This window comes from Rhipicephalus microplus, chromosome 3 (assembly GCF_043290135.1).
Source record: "Rhipicephalus microplus isolate Deutch F79 chromosome 3, USDA_Rmic, whole genome shotgun sequence".
NCBI lineage: Eukaryota > Metazoa > Arthropoda > Arachnida > Ixodida > Ixodidae > Rhipicephalus > Rhipicephalus microplus.
The window spans coordinates 109,895,811-109,915,273 of record NC_134702.1 but is presented as its reverse complement, the minus strand read 5'-3'; the positions used below and the strand labels follow the sequence as shown (position 1 = coordinate 109,915,273).

General features: G+C 45.5%; 2 protein-coding genes across 2 annotated transcripts; both read left to right on the top strand.

Moving 5' to 3' along the window:
- The first annotated feature begins 360 nt into the window (after positions 1 to 360).
- On the top strand, positions 361 to 1,365 carry LOC119186163 (uncharacterized). Its single transcript, XM_037434885.2, has one exon. It carries the CDS (start codon positions 495 to 497, stop codon positions 1,353 to 1,355), a length of 861 nt encoding a protein of 286 aa, XP_037290782.1. The 5' UTR covers positions 361 to 494; the 3' UTR covers positions 1,356 to 1,365.
- Positions 1,366 to 4,956: 3,591 nt separating this feature from the next.
- Positions 4,957 to 19,250, top strand: LOC119176757 (uncharacterized). The gene is made up of 6 exons (XM_075887984.1): positions 4,957 to 5,290; positions 5,382 to 6,382; positions 6,724 to 6,953; positions 7,265 to 7,498; positions 10,032 to 10,185; positions 19,047 to 19,250. The coding sequence occupies exons 1-6, from the start codon at positions 5,035 to 5,037 to the stop codon at positions 19,248 to 19,250; spliced, it is 2,079 nt and encodes a 692-aa protein (XP_075744099.1). The 5' UTR covers positions 4,957 to 5,034.
- The last annotated feature ends 213 nt before the right edge of the window (positions 19,251 to 19,463 follow it).

Genomic DNA, 19,463 nt, shown 5'->3' with positions numbered 1-19,463 from the left:
TTCATTGACGTCACCGTGGGCGGGCGTTACTGTCGGGTTACAGTGTACTAGAAGAGGGCAGTGGGCTTACTCCCCGGCGGAGGGTATGCGGTGGGGTGGCTCCACAAACGTCGCCAGTGTGTGTTTCTCTCTTCGCCCGGGCGGCGCTGGCATCGCCATCAATAGAACTTTGGGGGAGCGTGGCGGCTGAAAGTGCTGGCCAGCTCTTGCGCAGCAGCAGTTGTCGAGCGACGTGCTATTGCTGTGGCCATTGTAGCGCCGAGTTTTTGCCGTCGGCTGTGAGCCGTACGCACCACTCAAGAAATCGGTATGTTCTTTAGTGCTTAAGCCATGCCGCGATATCGGCAAGTGGTGAGCTCAACCAAGCCTGGACGGTTGCATCATCATCGACATCCACGAGCCCGACACCTATAAAAGAACAAGGACCTTCAACGGAGCGCTGTGGGCTTGGTGTCTGTGCCACTGCACGGATCACTAATCAATTCGCTCCCGCTATGCAGGTTGGTGAGCCCTACGTTGTCTTTTCGAAAAGATCTGGTAATTACTTTCTGGTACAGCTGCCAAGCCCGCATTGCTGTATGGTTATTATTGCCGAGTGTGTCCATGTAATTCGTGCACTACTAATTCTAGCTGGAGATGTTGAAACTAACCCTGGCCCTTCAAATATCTCTGAGAACCTTCTTGCTGAATTGCGTAAGCTATCTACAGGTCAAACACAACTAATTGCAGAAGTACAGGGCTTGAAGTCTCAGCTCGGTAACACCGATAAAACAATTGGCGAACTGAACAAAAGATTATCAGACCTTGAAAGTCATTATCAGTCTCTGGTACCACTTCGAAAAGAAATAGAAGTCCTGCGCGTTAACACGGAGCAGACCTCCTGCAGAATCTTTGCACTAGAAGCCCGTATTGATGACGCTGAAAATCGCTCAAGGCGAAACAACCTAATATTTTACGGTATCCCGGACCCTTCCGCATCTGAAACATTTTCTGAATCAGAGCGGCTGGTAATGAATCTTTGCCGGGACAACCTACAGGTTCACTTAGAACCAAGAGATATCGAACGCGCGCATCGTCTCGGTCGACATTCACCTGAACGCTCCCGGCCCATAATCGTGAAGATTGCTCTGCACAAGACAAAAACTGCAATATTATCGAATGGTCGCAAGCTTAAGGGGACAAGTTACGGCATAGGTGAAGACTTCTCACGCTCAGTCCAAAATGCTAGAAAACAACTAATTGCTTTTGCGAGAAGTAACAACAAGCCATTTTCAATGCACTTCAAAACACTGCACATGAATCAGAAGCGCTACATTTTCGACGCCGAATCAAACACCGTCAAAGAACTATCGTAGCAATCAAGCCACCGGGGAAAAAAAACGACCGCTGTTGCGGTTACTAGCAAAACTCTTTCACTTTCTGTTATTTACACTAACATTCGCAGTTTCCTACCCAAACGGGAACTTATATCTAGCACTGTATCATCCTCTGAAAGCAATGTGCTATTACTTACCGAAACGTGGTTAACTGATGACATCCGTGATGACGAAGTTCTGTCAGAATTACCAAACTTCCAGTTGTACAGGAATAACCGCGCATCTACTCGTGGTGGCGGTGTACTCATTGCTGTTCACGAGCAATTATCTTGCTCAGTCGTACATATTAAAACAGAGCTAGAAATGCTCTGGGTACTTATTAAGGCACATCCTCAGTCCGTTGTACTGGGCGTTTGCTACCGACCACCCCGTGCTAGTTCCAAGTTTAGCAACCAACTTAATCAGGCCATGTGCCAGCTCACGTCTGCTCATCCAAACGCGCACGTACTTTTATTCGGTGATTTTAACTTCCCACAAATAGAATGGCGCACCAGCAATGTGCATTCATCTACGGGTGTAGGTGAAGCTAATGCGTTTCTTGATATTTGCCTAAACTTCAACATGACCCAACTAGTCACAGAGCCAACACGTGTATCGCAAGATACAGCCAGTGTCCTGGATCTGATACTAACCAACAATCCTGAAAGCCTGTCACGCATTCACTATCTACCCGAAATCAGTGACCATAAGACAATTCACGCCACTTTTTCTTTTCAACCGCTTAAACGAGAAACCTACAAAAAAACGATCCATCTATATGACAGAGGGGATTACGAAACAATAAACGAAGCTCTTAGCGCATTCTTCCACACTTTCCAAGCAACTTTACATCAACACACAGTAGATACGAATTGGACCCGCTTTATCGGTAAACTGACGGAGCTAACCGATAAATTCATACCTAAAGTCAGCTTCACAAACACCTGCAACAAACCCTGGTTTACTAAAAATCTAAAACGCCTTGAAAATAAAAAGAAACGTTTATTCCGATCTGCCAAACGTGCAGGTCAACCGAGTGTATGGGATAGGTACTATGAGGCTGACCGCAATTATCTTTTAGCCCTGCGCAAAGCAAAAAACTTCTTCTATAACACAGACCTACCCAAGCTACTGCAGACTAATCCCAGACAGTTCTGGAAAACACTTAAGGCTGACAAACCGCGTGACACTGTACTAACCCTTGAATCTGGTGAAGCTATTACTGACGGGGAATGTGCGAATCTATTCAACGCTTCTTTTGCTACAGTTTTTACTGATGAACCAAGCATACACTCCCGCATACCTTCACTTGGCTTTAATTGTAATCATGACATGCCAGCAATCAATTTCTGCGCAAATGGAATATTGTCTATAATAGAAAAAATGAAATTGTCATCCTCTGCGGGCATGGATGGTATCAATTCCAAAATTCTAAAAAATGTTAAAGAGAGTGCTTCGCTTTTTCTTGCTCTAATATTTTCCCAGTCCCTTTCCTCAGGAATCATCCCATGTGACTGGAAGATAGGGAAGGTCGTTCCGGTCTTCAAATCAGGCGATAGAAACTCTCCACTTAACTATCGCCCCATCTCCCTAACAAGCGTCCCCTGCAAGATCATGGAGCATGTCATCTACTCCCACATAATGAATTTTCTCGACAGCAATAATTTTTTTCACCCTTCACAACACGGCTTCCGCAAGGGGTTGTCGTGTGAAACACAGCTGGCAGCCTTCTTGCATGACATTCATAATAACCTCGACGTTAACGTGCAAACTGATGCCGTTTTTCTTGATTATGCTAAAGCATTCGATAAGGTGCCTCATCAACGATTGTTCGCTAAACTTTCCCAACTAAATTTACATCCCACCGTCATAAAATGGATAATAGAGTTCCTTACTAATCGATCACAACGCGTCGCTGTAAATAACCACCTGTCTACTGCCATCCCAGTAACATCAGGTGTCCCTCAAGGCTCCGTCCTTGGCCCGCTACTATTTTTAATCTATATTAACGACTTACCTTTGCATGTAACCAGTAATATACGTATGTTCGCAGATGACTGCGTTGTCTACCGCACAATACTAAACACCTCTGACCAGTTAACCTTAGAGAACGATCTTACTAACGTTTCGAAATGGTGTACCACTTGGTTAATGACACTAAACGTAAATAAATGCAAAACTATGTCATTTACGCGTAGCAATAATCCGCTCATGTTTCCGTACACAATCAACAGCTTACCCCTAGAACTGACTAACTCTTATAAATACCTAGGTGTCACCGTGACTAGCGATCTGATCTGGCGTACGCATGTCCAAAACATCATTTCATCGTCTAACAAAACCTTAGGCTTTTTAAAACGTCACCTCAAAAGTGCTCCAATGCAAGTAAGATTACTTGCCTACACATCACTAGTGCGACCGAAATTGGAATACGCATCCGCCATCTGGGACCCGCACCAAGCATACCTCATCTGCGCTCTAGAATCAGTTCAAAACCGTGCAGCTCGCTTCATTCATTCTTCGTATTCATACGACATCAGCGTCACATCACTAAAATTACTATCCAATCTTCCATCGCTCGCTCTTCGTCGGCGCATTTCTTCTCTTTGTCTTTACCATAAATTTTTTCACAGTTCAATCCTGCATCAACCATCTTACATCAAACCCGCAACACGCATATCAGCCAGGACAAGCCACACGCAGCAGGTTTCATTAATGCGCGCTCGAACATCAACATTTCTCGCGTCATTTTTTTCCCGCACAGCAAAAGACTGGAACGACCTCCCTTTTTCCATTGTCGACATAATATGTCCATCTTCTTTTGCACAACATGTCACTGACCATCTTCTAACAAATAACCTTTAAGTGCTTTTTTGAATTACATGTTGGTTACGTGTGTTATTTATTGTACATGCATATTTCCTTGTAATATGAAGAAATGTATATAGTTGAAACCCATGTATTGATTACGTTTGTTAAATATTATTCCCACCCCTTATGTAATACCCCCATTGGGGGTCTTTAAGGAAAATAAACTGACTGACTGACTGAAAACCACTGCTACGCGCCTGGGTGGCAAACAGGCTATGTGTTCGTGAAGGGTGGGCCGAAGCTGTCGTCGTTTGGCGTCCCGAAGGATGAGAACAGGCGTAAACAATGGGAGAAGAACCTGCGCAGAGCGGACAAGCCCCTGGAAGACACCAGCGCAGTGTACGAGCTCCACTTCGAGCCGCGTTATGTGCTCAGAGACTATGTGCATATTATTGAGGGAAAAGAAGTGCGGATGCCTCGCGGGAGACCCATTCTCCGCGCTGATGCTGTGCCGACGCTTCTACCCAATCTGCCAGCTTACCTTAGTGAAAAGCCGACACAAGAGAGGACCGCTCGTAAGAGGAAACGATCGGAATCTTCAGACGGGCAATTAAAGCCCGCATTCTGTCCTTCCGACAATGCGGTGTCTGGGCCGTTTGCACACACCGACGACGCTGTTGATGCAGGCTGTAAAGAATGTCCACAAGCGTATACATCTCCACCATCTGCCAATGTGAATCAGTTTTACTTCAACCTAGAAGTGCCTTCACTATACTGGAGTAAGCACAGTTTCCCTGGCCATGCCGGTGTTGTATACTGCACGGCCGCGTTGACCACTAATGCCGAAGTGCTCTCCGAGAAGGTGGTAATGTTTTCAGAGTCGCAATGTGCCGCATACTGCAAAGTGCTTGCTAGAGGCGTTTTGATAAAGGAAGGGCCGGTGCATACAAAAACGGAGGCCGAGGACGAGTTGCGAAAGACTGACCGGATGCAGCTATGTGCGGGTGCAATGAGGCTCGAGGACTATGATGAAGCTCTCTTCACAACTAAGCTTAGGGACCACGTGTTGACGCGCCAAGGACTGTACTTCAGCAGGAAGTGCCTAGGCCAGGTGCCTAAAGAAGGTAATTATCACTCTTTATTTTTGAACAACGACACATCACACTGTTAGCGTAGAAGAGGCTGTGCATTACCATGCTTTCGTGTCTTTTTCAGGAACGCCATGCGTCTCCTGTCGGTACCTAAGGCGAGCTTTGTTGACACGCCGAAGCCGAGTGCAGCGTAGGAACACAAAGGCACGCCTCAACATTGCCCAGAAACTTAAAACAGCAGTAAGAAGAAATAAGCGCCTTTACACCCGTCTCTCTGATACAAGGGAGAGCCTTGCGAAACTGCAACAGCAAGCTGCAGCAAAAAATGCAGATGTTCTCCAGGAACAGATTGGGAGCCTACCTACCCATCAGCAAGAAGCTGTTAAACACTGCTTTGCAGCAGCTAAAGTGAAACCTAATGGTCTTCGATACAGCAAGAGCTGGCTTCTCGACTGCATCATAATGAAGATGAAGGGTCCCCGCTTGTACGAACACTTGCGTAAAAACAAAATTCTTGCCCTGCCAAGCAAATCAACTCTGAAACGTTATGTATCTGTTTACCGTACACTTTTTGGCTTCAATGAGAAAATCCTGAAGAAATTGAATAGTAAAACAGCGGAGCTCGACGTCAGCAAGAGGCACGGGGGATTGCTCATCGATGAGCTGAAACTTTCTGAGAGCTTGTCTGTTAGGAGCAGTGGTACAATTGAAGGCTTTGTAGACTTGGGCCCATTTACCACACAAAAGGACAAGAGCACTCCATCTGACCATGGTATGGTGGTACTTTTTGTTCCATTCCAAGGAAAATGGAGTCAGGTCATAGGGTGCTTCGCAACGAATGGCAACATGAAAGCAGATATTCTCGCCAAGGTTGTTGTAGAGGCCACAATACTAGCAGAAAAAAGTGGGCTCTTTGTCGATTTCATAACAACTGATGGGGCAAGCTGGAATCGAAAGATGTGGAGGATGATGGGAATACATGCAACTGCTAGTTTGAATAAGTGCAAGGTCCAGCACCCTTCTGACCCAAGGCGGCACTTGTTCTTCAACTCAGACTTTCCTCATCTAATCAAATGCCTCCGGAACTCCCTGTTGAAGAGCGGCTTCAACACCCCAGCTGGTCATGTAAGTTTCTGCATGTGTAACATGTATCGCCTCTTTTAATAACTGCATATTTTGCCTAGTTTTTCAGTGTCGAGCTATTCATTTAACAGTACAATGCAATATGATTTGTTCATTCCTCTCGAAAATTCGTTTTGCAGTAGGGACCATTTGCCTAAATGGCAGTTACTTTTCCTGTTGCTTGTCGATCATTGGAGGGTTTACATTGTGCGTGGGGCTTTATTTATTTAGGGAAAGTTAACCTGGAGGGTATCAACGAACATTTTGCAGGCTCATTTACATTTTTGCTGCAACTAGTACGCATCGCAACAAATGTCTGGTTTTGTCTTGGAATCATATTTCAGGTCAGCATTCAGCCGGTAAGGGAAGCCTACAAGATTGATGCCAATAATGTGACCCTCAAGGCTATGCCCGGAATCACCGAGTGCCATCTCAATCCAAATGGCTTTGAAAAAATGAGAGTGAGCATCGCGTTTCAACTGTTCGGTGCGAGAGTCCTCCAGGCTTTCCACCTCTACAGGAATGAGCTGGACAAGATATTTGGAACCATCAATGCCACCCAGGAATTCTTCAGGTAACTGTACCGCTATTTAATTCAATTCACTTCGTTATTTTAGACATAAATACACAATGTGAATTATGTCCTTGAGCTTAGGCAAAAGATGACCCGTATGTCTCCTGACGAGGCCTTCACCCCAGACAACACCGTGCCCCAGACTAACCAATCTCCCTGCCAGCCAGCTTATAGAATGTTTTTAGTAAACATTCCTTGAAGTGAAAATGAAGGAGTTTGCAGTTTTTTGCCCGACTGCATGATGGTGGCTGTAATCCGAGAGGCCATGTCAACAAGAATTCAAGCAATATTGTTTTATTCTATTTTTTCAGCAAGGTGAGCCAGTTGATATCAGTGATCACATCACGGTATGCTGCTGAAGCTCTCCGGCCAGGCTCCTTGAAAGAAGAAACCCTGAAGCACTTCCTGTCGTACCTTGATCAGTGGGAAAGGCATGCCAAAGGAACTGGTGGATTTTTAAGTGACTCCACAGCAGCCGGCTTGCGTGTCACCATTTCAAGCACTCTCGAGTTGCTTGCCTACTCAACATCCAAGGTTGGATACAAGTACCTAATGACATCAAGGACCAGCCAGGACCCACTCGAGAATTTCTTCGGAATTGTAAGACAAGCTTCTGGCAATAACGATCACCCGACTCCAACACAGTTCCTAATCACTGTGAATTGCCTCTCATTTTATGGTCTGGTTAGGTCTGTTAGCAATGGAAACTGCGAGGAGGTACCCTGGCCTCCTTGCTGGAAGTTGACTCGCTCGAATCATCAACTGATAGAGAGGAGTGCTGTCAAACTGCTGCTGCCACTGCAGCTGAAGAGAAAACAAAAAAAAAATCATGGTACACCAGCATAATGCTGGCCCCCAGGCTTCAAGTGACCATAACCAGCACGTGGTCAGAAGCGACTCCAGGCTCATTTACCATATTTCGGGCTATGTTGCACGAAAATGCATTGTCAATGCTAAAACAAAATGCCAAGATTGCGTCAAGCTGCTCACCGTGACCTCACCTGGTGAAAGTTTTCAGCTTGCTCGGCTAACAAACTATTGTGACCGAGGATACCGAGGAGGCCTCCTCCATCCCTCTAGTCAGCTGTACGGCTTTGTGAAAAAGGTCGAAGATATCTTCACAGATTGTTTCTGCCAGAGCGAGCTGCACTCTGACAGCATTATGGACATGCTGGCAGTTGTTCAGCACAGACTTTCCATCGAAATTGGTTGCAGTGTGCATGCAGCTACTCTCACAGCGAAAGTAATTAGTTTTTACGTTGTCACACGTCTTCATTTTTATGTGAAAGGACTGAACAGTGACAAAGGAGGAAAGCGGCAGAGGGCCAAGCAGCTGAAGCTGAGCCGTTGCACATGAAGTGAATAAAGTGTGTAAATCAGTGGTTGAATATTGTGCTTCAGTTTTGAAAATAAGAGCTTCATGCCCGGAACAGAAGCTTGTACATAGGCCTAACAGATGTGTAACTGCGTAATTATAGTTATTAAAAACCCCGAGAAAACTACTGTGCCATGTGCAACAACCGAATTAGAACAAAAGATATTTCAGCTACAATTTCATTTCATCATAGCAAAGGCACAAACTCAGCCAGCACGCCTGCATGTTAAAGCTCGGCTTGGAAGCGAGCGAGGTGTTATATCGGGGAAAATACGATGTGGCCTGCACAAATGTAGTGCTTGTCAAAATGTGCAAAGAACTCAAGCTCCCCCGCCCCCAAGAAAAAAAAAGCATTAACTGCGTCGCACTAGAAAGGAGCAAGCATATCTGCATAAGCTGCCATTGCACTGACTTTCGGCAAATCTATCGCAAAAAAAAGAAAATAATGGCGAACCGAGAGCAACATACGCTCTCATTACAGTCAAAGGGAAGTTAATACAAGCAAGTTTATTATAAATATCGAAGAAACGCGCGTCGCAACTCGTACGAGCGGCCAGCGGCGAGCAGCTTCTGCAGGCGAAGCTTCCATCGAAGATGCCTGTGGCGCCACCTCTCCTATGCGACACCAACTGCGTCAGAGGAGCGGCGGAGTAAGCCCACTGCCCTCTTCTAGTACACTGTAGTCGGGTACCAGAAGGCTCAAGCTGAACTCCCTATATTTTTATCTGTTCTTTCTCGAGCTCCGACAACCATTGAAGCGCAATCGACGAATCTCATTGGTTAGCGCTGTTTTTCGGCAGACATGTTTTTCCTCACGCTGTGCCAGCACCTGTTGACACAAGTCCCCTCGCTCACTAACGACGGGGCACTGATGAGAGGGAAAAAACGCGTCCGCTGGAATATGCGTGGCTAATGTGCCTTTGCAAATCTTTCGAGTTAGGAAGAAAATGGCGGCAGACGCTGGCTGCGTGTCACAAAGGACCTAGAGAGGAGGCAGTTGTCGGTACTTAGGTAAAATAGAAAAATTTAGGCATTTTAGTTTAGGCGCTATGTGAACTCTTGCTCGAACACGCGGAGCAAGAAATGGTGACGGCTCAACATCGGATTAGTGCCAGTGCGCCCAGGAATATTTCATACCCAAACCTTCACGACACTTTGTCGTCTCCTTTGGCATGGCTGGCAAACACTCCATGAAATAGGCACAACAGAACGTGGGGAGCCTGCATTGACACGCTCTAATGAGATAAAGAGGTCACGGTGGCTTCGCAGCTTGGGTACCAGTCTGTGAAGTCACGTGAAAGCTATGAATAGATAGACATGTTCAAGCTGCCTGGTTTTGATGATGGAGCCGAGATATGGTCATTGTCTGAAGCCTGCTAAGCCTTCAGGCACGTAGGGCGCACACTGGCAAGCAACCCTTTCATGCCCATACCAGCGTGCGTCACCTCAAAAAAAAAGGGGGTGGGTGGAGGGGGTTAGGGCGCAGCTGCATATGACCAGCTGCAAAGGCGTTACCAGGTCTCCACCGATATAAAGAATATAGCCCCACCGATTCTTCTTGGTCGGTCCTACGCCCTCTCCCACTGGGAAAGAAAGTAACCAAGACGCGATTTCAGAGTCGGAATAGCCGTCATTCTGTGGCTGTCCGCGGAGCTGTTCGGTTGTTTTCTGTGTTCGGCTGAGACACGTCTTCTTTTTCGCAGGTTCTGTGCGGTCCGCGGGATGTCGCTGAACGTGAACGACGTGGAGCGCCTGGCCGAGAGGAAGCTTGCCGAAATGAAGATCGTGGACCTCCGCAAGCGACTGCTTCTGCGGGCCTTGCTGGCGAGGGCCCGCAAGATCAGGCACAACTGGGAGGTATGTTAACCTTTCTTACGCTGCAGGGTAGGTGCGTGTGACATGATGTAGCACTAAAGAACGAAGCCACGGTGAGTGTCCACCCTGTGCTGATGCATTGTTTTGTCATTCAGCGCAGCTATAATGTCACCTGGAGTTTCTTTGCGATAGTGGTTATGTAGTGTACGAACTTCACATGAACGTTTTTCCTTTTCAAATTAGGCAGCTCTAATCAATTACACAATGTCATTCAGGTTAACTTTTTTGTGTATATGGTGACAGATCATAACAATCCGCGCGCTTATCCTGGGTCTCATTTGCTTTTAAACTGGTGTGCTATCGGCGTTTGCTGCTGTCGGTTATTATTAGCTCAATTCTGTTAGTTACTATTGGTAGAGTGATGCACTTTTTTAGCTGGTCATTGGCCACAATAGAAGTTCTTAATGTTAAGCGACAAATTGTGGTGCTTTTTCAGTTATTTTCTCATTTCCAATAACTTATTACTTTCCATTTGTATAACATACTTTTCATATGGTGGTGAAGGTGGTGGTGGCGGGTTTTAATAATAAGCAGGCTTGTCCTGCGTTTCTCCCCATTAAAAAATGTAATTTTGTTTATTATCAACCTTTGTTGTATTAGGCAAATGATTTATGCATCATCCGTGAAAATCTTGTTCGCCATCCCCCTTAGCCAAGGTACAAGTTTTTCATGCTTAACTGGCGGTTGTGTCACTGTTGTTCGAAATTGCCGATTAACTCATTTTCATGGAGTTATGATTTCGCATTAAGAGAACCTATATATTATTGAAAGTAAAGGTGGTGGCAGGGAGTGTTAATAGTGAGCAGGCATATCCTGTGTTTTTCTAGTTTTAAAATACAGCGTCTAACTCGTTTTGCGCAAGCCAGATTCACTGCCTTGGACTGGTAATAGATGTACATGCTCTGTAAATATTGTTAGTATTTTTATCGTAATGTAGTCAGTAAAACGTGTGCTTTTAAAGGGAAGTGAAGGTGGCTTTTATTAGCAAGCGGGTTTAGTCTGCATTTCTCCAGTTTTGAGACTACTGCATTTATTCGTTATTCACTTTGGAGCCTTACTGTGTATGATTGCGGATAGATAAACCTTTTCTGTAAGTTTGGTTACTATGCTAATATTAACGCGCTTTTCTATTTATTCTTTCGCCATATTAGCAGCTATACCCCCGCATTCACAAACGCTCCTCGACTAGAATTTCATCCGTCACTTGACAACGTTGAGCACAGCGTCGCTGCTCAACTGAACATTGCGCTGTGGTTCTCGAGAATGGCTCCAGACTGTCGATGATACTCAGTGACTTGCTCCGCCTAAAGATGGTGCTCCCACCTACTTTTTTTTTTCAAGTCGAGGTGAAGCGTTGAGCGAAAGGACGTTCTAAAAGACGGGGGTTAGGTGTTCGGCTAGCTGCTGTGTTGCAATTTTTCAAATTTACTTATTTAATGTATCTATCGATTCGTGCCTGTGTTTTTAAATGCTGTTGAAGGTAGCGGTAGTAGGTTTTATTAGCAAGTGGTTTTAGCCTGCGTCTCTCGCGTTTCAAAGATGCTGCGTTTAACTTGTCTTTCGCTATCTAAAGTTACTGCCTTGAGCTGATGATAGATACAACTTATCTGTCAACACCGTCAGTATTTTTATCGTACTGCCCTTTGTAATTCGCTCTTCAGAAATTTACAAGCTTTTCATGTTTAGCTAGCTAGTGTTTCGACTTTCCAAATTTGCTAACCTATTAAATCTATAAATCAGCATTAGTATAACGTGTGTTTATAAATGGTGGTGAAGGTGGTGGAGGTGGGTTTTATTAATTAGCAGATTTTAGCCCGCGTCTCTCTCGTTTTAAAACTGCTGCATTTTTTGTTATTCGCTATCAAGCTTTACTATGTGATGTTAAGGGTAGACAAACTTTTACGCTAAGTACTGTTATTATGTTTATATTACTGCCGTTTTTTTTATTTATCCCGTCGCAACATTACAAGCTTTTGATTATTGGCTAGCCACTGTGTTGCCGTGTACTAAATTTACTGATTTAATGAATCTATGAATTCGAATTATGATAACCTGTCTTTTTTAAATTGTGGTGGTGGTAGGTCTGAATAGTATGCTGCTTTGTTCAGCATCTCTCACGCTTTAAAACTGCATTGCTCAGTTTGTAGTTTGTTATCGAGCTTCGCTGGGTTAGGTTATGGGCCATAAACCTATTTTCCGAGTACTCATCGATTAACCTCAGTACCCGAGTTAATCACCTAACGAGTCAACAACCGCAAATTTTTGTAGAATCTATCAACAAAAAACGGGAAGTCATCTCATGTTTCAAGCCATGTTTGCCTTTAATCTCTAAGAAAGCTTTGTGCTGCATTTCAATTTTTCATACAACGTTTATGGATGATTCCGGACAGCAGTCTCGTATTTTTTGCATTCTTTGAAAGCATTCATTCGCGTCATGTGAACCTCATACCAGCGCTTTTCAGAGGCTGATGTTTCACCGAAGTTAGTTTGGAGTCTTCAAAAAAAAAAAGAAAAACGCTTTGTGTCAAACAATCGGCCCCAGCGACCACCAGAGCTCATGGGGTATTCATCATCGCTTAAGCAGTAGTGGGTGAGAGGCAACTAGCTCGGGCTATTCACCACCTGTATGTATGCATCATTGTTGCGCGTATGGTCAATAAAATGAGTAATAAATATCAACTCAACATTAGGCGCAAGAAGACTTAATACTGAGCCACGACGTGCGCTTTTGATGCGATTGGGAAGAAAGTTTTTGCCGCCACTACCTTCAGCCAGATTGAAAGACTGGGCGTTGAAATCGATAGCCACAACCTTTTCTTTCAGGCAGCGACAAGCGCGAAATAATGAATGTAATGAGTTTTTCAGAAACCACCACGGCCAGCGCTCACCCTGTAAACTAGAGGAGGTGACGTTACACTCGCCGCAAACAGGCGTCCCAACAACGCCAGCCGTCGTCCTCGTCTGCCACTGCGGTTTCCAGAACAGTGACGGCAGCGAACAACGCTCCATACTTGGATTAAGTAGCAGCGCTATTGTGGATGGGCAAAGACTCGCATGAAAGGAGAGGCTGAGAGAAGGAAGTAGAGGGCAAAAGCATGTGCACCCTGCACGCGCCTGGGAGAACACGTCGGCACGGCTCACGCACTGACAATCCACAAACATCCAGCTAGCTGTCAAAAGCACGTAAAATAAGCTGCTTATCTGAACAGGAGGTGTTTTGTGAGTATATAATCTTTATTTTTTAATCAGTTTTTCACATTTTTGTTCAGTATCCCCGATGCCGTTTTATTGCAAGCATGTCTCGTGCCCTGAGGGTTTGTTTTTTGGAATGACATTCTGCATTTGCATACTTTGTTTCAGCTTATCCGCAATAAATGTTTCACCAACAGATGCTAATGATTTAATTAGTAAGGCTAGCAGCTATCTCCTCTCGCATATGGGAAGTTATTAGAACCAATGGAATGTAAATAAGAAGACAAAAAAGTGGGTGAAAAAATAACCATCCGTGAGCAGGAATCGAACCTACGACCTTCGAATAACACGTTCGATGCTCTCGAATGTGTTATTCGAAGGTCGTATGTTCGATTTCTTTTCACGGCTGGTTATTTTTTCACCCACTTCTCTTTCTTCCTAATTACATTCCATTGGTTCTAATAACTTCCCCTATACATTCCTTGGCATTACTGTTTGTTAGATCTCATTAATACTGTGTCAAAACACGGAAAAACGAGCCCTTAGGTATACACTTCTTTCCCTTATATATATATATATATATATATATATATATATATATATATATTTTCTTTTCAATGAATAAAGAAAACCTGTGCCAAACTGCTTATGGAAATTTTCACACATGCAGGTGCATGACCTTCTATATAGCCTAGCGAAAAGCCCTACAGGAAATGTGTCGCCAAGACTTTTGGAGTCTCTTCAAACAATAGAGCAGGGACTTCAAAAAAATGAATGTGAAGATGACTCTGAGACCCCCATGGATACCTCTGAAGTAGTTGCAGACTACATCGAGCAACACAGCGATGCTCGACTTGTCCACTATATTTCGGGCTATGTGGCCAGAAAACGCATTCTGACTTTGGCCTGTACAATTTGCGAAATTGCTTGCATCGTGCCTAGAGACAGCACTGCAGGAGAGCTGCCAGGTCAGGCGACTACAGATTGGGATCTAGGGGGACTCCTGTACCTGCAAGAGTCTGTACTACCCGGTACAGACTGTGGAATCCAAGTTGACGCATGTGTTTAGCACAGTGCGCCTGTATTCGAAGATAGTAGCCAGTCTTCTGCGATCTGTAAGCAGTGAAGTCTCAGAAATTGGCTGTATTCAATGTCGCAAAGATTTGACGAAAGCAGTGGTCAGATTGTTTTGCGTGACGAGAGTTCATTTCTTTTTAAAGGGTCTGAACCAAGCAGAAAGCGAGAAAAAAGTTGAACACTTGAAGCCATGTGTCACGTAAAAAAAAACACGTTCGCCAGTGACTTACTGTAATAAATTTGTTACAGCCACGGAACTATAAGTGGCCTCAGTTTCTACACATGTTACAGAACACTGTCTCAAGTGTAACACAAGTCTATCATTTGGGAAAATGGTAATGCGTAACTGTACTCGATAAGTCGCACTGTCCAGGCAGATTTAGCAGTAAACGTTGTCACAATCTATCGCGGGTTAGCGCAAAGTAATGTCGGCAAACTTACATTGTCAAAGATGCCACACTCCCGCTAGAGCAAGCTTTTTTTACTCTGTTAAGACGCAGTTTAATTCCGTACAAAACGCTTATATTTTATTCTTTTTGTTTGTTTTTATTTATTTTTTATTATTAACATTGTATGAGCAAAACTCGTGTTTCATCCTCCTCCATTATGTGTTTGGCCCGGAGGGTATTACGAAATAAATAAAAATGTTGTAAAAAATGGAACAAGTTTGGTTTCACCAAGCACATAAGCAGTAGTGCTGTCGGAATGACGCTCCGTCGAAAACTTCGCTCTGTTGCAATGTTCGTTCAGCAAACGATGCGTATATTCATAATTGGCGAAACTGCTGTCTGATATTTACTTTGACGAAACTCTTGTACTGGCGAAACACTCGGGACGACCATCGCGGGTGCATTGCAACAGAGAAAGCTGGCAGCGCCTCCGACTACAGCGCCACCGCTGCATGCTCGCGAGCGGGAGCTACCTTGGAAGAGCCGGTTTTCACACCTCCCAATTCTAGCCGCCCTGGCCTGGCTCCTCGAGCGCACCTTGGCGCGGAACCGAAAAGTTCCATGTCGCTGAAAACTTTTACTCCACTTTTCTACATTGTGTAGTCTGTAGAGGTGCGCACTAGAACTTAGTTGGTCTAGAGGGCGAAACACACGTGCAGCAGGTGTTGTAAAAGGATGATAGACTTCTATCTTTCCCTCTCCTCGCCTGTTTCAAACAGTGAACATGTTTAAGGCAGTCGGCGCCCCTCTTGTCTTTTCTTTGTACGTGTTACCTGACACTGCTTACAATCAGTACTCGGCATGACCCATTTCCTACGTGATTATTTAGGGTAGGAGGGGGGAGCCATCTTTACCCTCCTCCTCTACTCAAATAATGAACGGATTTGCAACGGGTGTCTACGGTGTAAAATTTCCATAATTTCCGCAGAAACAACATAACAATAACATCTATGCGACAATGACGGTGTGGCGACACAGCCTGCACAGCTCTCAACGCAGCCTTCCACCTCGCTATCTTTCCGCTCGGCGTGACACGACTGCACAATGCGCACCACGGTCCGATAAGCCAAAGCGCCGATAATCATCTGAGGCATACGTCACCGGCGGCGCCTACAAAACTGGGCTGCAAGCTCGCAGTAAGATTGTTTCTCTAACCGCACGAGCGCAGCATCGGCATGCTTGCCCTGCTGCTGCTACCACGTTAATAAACGACCGTTACATTTTATGTTAAAATCCGTCCTCCAGCGACTGTGCATCCCACATTTGGTGACGCGGAAATCGAACTAACCACACCGTCATGGCCGAGCAAGAAGCCCTCACCGCTCTTAACCAACAAGTACAAAACTTCAAGAGCAACTGCAGGCCCAACCACAGCCGTGCTAAGACCCCGCCCCAGAACGCTCTGCTCCAGCGGACACCACCATGCACTCCTGTGGCCTCCGCCGACACGAACGTACAGTCGGGTGCGATTTGAAGATTATCACGCGAGCGTCGACCGGCCAAGCATTCAGAGGCCCTAGCGGAACGTTTAGGAAGAATAAAAATCAAGATTTCGATTTCTTCTTTCCCTAGTTGGCTGTTCTATGTTACAACAATCACCCCGTTGACGAACACCTCCCCCCCTCCTTCTCTCAATTCTAAGTGTTCCATTCGTTGCGATGAAGCGTAACTTGGTAGGCTGTTATCTTTCCGCACGACAACAACGTTGGGGGGAAAGCTCTTGTCAACCTTCATTTGAGTGACGTGCTATGTCGCACAAAATATAAGCATCGCATTATAATAGTGACTTCACCAGCCAATAGAATTGTGCCAAACGTTTTCGCAAAGGGGTGTCAATGCTGCAATGCTGGATGTGACCCCAGACCACATGTCGCAAGAAAATCCCTCCACGGCTTACACTAGAGGAACGCCGTGAAATTATTTCTTTGGGAAGGTTTATGTCCCAGCGAGAGATTTCCCGTAAGCTGAACCGGCCACAGAAGACAACCAACCGCATTTTTCGAACATTGTACCAGGAAAACCGCTTGGAAGATGCACCTCACCACAAAGGAGGCCTAGAAAAACAACTGAGGAGGAAGTTGCTTTGATAATAGCTGCCGTGGTCAAAGACCCTTTCTCGACAACAAAGAAAATTAAAGAAAAACTTGGCCTTTCCGTCAGCCTTTCGGCTGTCCGAAGAAAACTTCGTGCTGCCGGTCTGAAAAGCCACATGGCGGCTAGAAAGCCGCTTTTGACCGGTGAACATCGAAGGAAACGTTTGGACTTCGTGCGTCAGCACAAACATTGGAGGGCTGAAGACTGGCAGCAGGTCAGCTTCAGTGATCAATCGACGTTCACCTCTTGCTGGAACCAGCGACTTCGTGTTTGGAGAGTCCGCGGCAGACGGTGAGGTTTATATTGCTTGTGTATCATTTCCCACAGACAGTGGTTCGGCACCGCTCTTAGGTTCAGGAGCATACTCATAATCATAATCCGCAGCAGCATCACCCTGACTAACCTAACTGCAGCAAAGGTCTCTCCCATACTACTCTACATAACCCGATCCTGTTGCCGGCCATGGTCCCAAAATTCACTCGAGCTTCTTAATCTCATCCGTCGAACTGATTTTCTGCTGTGCTGATCTGTGCTTGCGTTTTCTTGCAATCCACTCTGCTACCATTAATTACATTTGATTATCCTTCTCTCTCATTTCATGTTCGGCCCATTTCGCCATTTCCACTAGTCAGTAACTCACATTTTTCTCTGACCCACTATGCCATTTTTGTGGCTCGAAGAAAGGGTTTTTACATTGTTACCACGCTCTGAATGCTGTGCGTAGAAAACGGATTTATCGCTTTTATTGCAGGTATACGAGCATGAAAACATTCGCAGTGTCGGTGCAAGCGGGCGTGTATCGATCAACCTCTGGGGCGCAATAACATATGCTGGTCTGGGTCCGCTCTTCCGCATCATCGGAAGACTTACGGCCGAAGTCTACAATGTTCGACGATGTTCGACGATGGTCGATGTTCTCTTACCTTTCACCATCTATGGACCGTTTCCTGACGGATGCTTTTGTTTCCAACACGATGGCTGCCCTGTTCACAATGCATCCACAGTGCAAGAAAATTTAAATGCTTCTGGCATTGCACAGCTCTGCTGGCCTCCTAAAAGCCCCGACCTCAATGTCATCGAGAATGTTTGGGGACTAATGAAGGCACGATTGGCTCGCACCAATTTGACAAACAATGACGCAGACACTTTGTGGAAACATGTTGAGATGGAGTGAAATGCTCTCAGACAAGACCCTGATTTGGTGAAATCTCTGTTTGCTTCTATCCCGAAAAGGCTAAACGACGTGAAGGAGAGATCGGGCGGCGTATCGAAGTATTGATTAAGTTGTAAGTACTAAATGTACTGTAACAGTGAGCTTAGAGAGACCCCCGAGTTTTTTCGTCTTCAATAAAGAATATTTGATATTATTTCTGTAGTGTCTGCAAAAAAAAACATCTCATTTTGAGATGTTCCTTTGTTATGATGATATAAAATAAGTAATGCTCTTTCGTCCAAAAATCGCGATGCTCTGAGTCCCTCAAACTTCTCGACGACTGTGAACCAAAAATAAGTCATGTTTGAAGCAATCCTTATTTCTATATTTTTTGTCAAATACGCGACTCTGCGAGACAAAAAGCAAAATTAAAACTGAAGAGAGCCCGCACCTTATGTAGTCATCACGGGCAGTGTTTGCCACGGCAGTAGTGACGTAATGCACACGCTAAATGCAGCCTTCATGCCGTCCGATTACTGATAATAGCGAAGAATGCGTTGCATGAAATACCATCCCCTTCTATTACCGGAAGCCAGTAAAGAAAAAAAATAAAAAACACCTTCCTCGGACGGGAGTGGCCGCAGCTTCAGGAACAGCAAAAAGAATGAGGGAAGCTTGCCTACTGTTTCCCTCTCCTGAAAAAAGAATTCTGGGTGGCGGCGCTGTTCTCGCTCTTGGTCGACGCTCGCGCGATTACCTTCATATCGCACCCGACTGAACGTCACGTCACCGTCAAGCTTCCGCCGTTTTCGGCGGAAGCGGCCGACGTATGGTTCATTTAAGTGGAGGCCCAGTTTTCTGTGGCGCGCATCACGCAGGACCAGGCCCGTTGCAATTACGTCGTTGCCCACTTGAACGCCCGATTCGCCAGCGAGGTCCGCGATATCCTCGTCGACCCACCGGTGACCAACCGGTACGAATACATCAAGACCGAACTCATTCGCCACTTGTCGATCTCGGAAGAACAGAAGATGCAACTGGAGTACGCAGAGCTTGCTGAGCGCAAACCTTCGCAGCTCTAGCGACACATTCATGCGTTCCCGGGCGACATGGTCCAGGATTCATTCCTGCGATCACTTTGGCTCCAATGACTCCCCCCCCCCCGCACGTCCAGGCAATTCTGCAGGTTCAGGTCAGGCTACCTCTCGACGAACTGAGGGAGATCGCTGATTGCGTCATCGAGGTCTTCTTGCCGCAGTGGTCACCCACCATCCAAGCCGTCACCACACCACTAA

What these genes read in the sequence shown, in the direction of transcription:
- LOC119176757 (XM_075887984.1), top strand. Translation starts at nt 5,035, where the DNA reads ATGTTTTCAGAGTCGCAATGTGCCGCATACTGCAAAGTGCTTGCTAGA. An exon ending in AGGCCAGGTGCCTAAAGAAG is followed by an intron (nt 5,291 to 5,381) that starts GTAATTATCACT and finishes TGTCTTTTTCAG; the next exon opens with GAACGCCATGCGTCTCCTGT. An exon ending in TCAACACCCCAGCTGGTCAT is followed by an intron (nt 6,383 to 6,723) that starts GTAAGTTTCTGC and finishes ATCATATTTCAG; the next exon opens with GTCAGCATTCAGCCGGTAAG.
- LOC119186163 (XM_037434885.2), top strand. Translation starts at nt 495, where the DNA reads ATGCAGGTTGGTGAGCCCTACGTTGTCTTTTCGAAAAGATCTGGTAAT.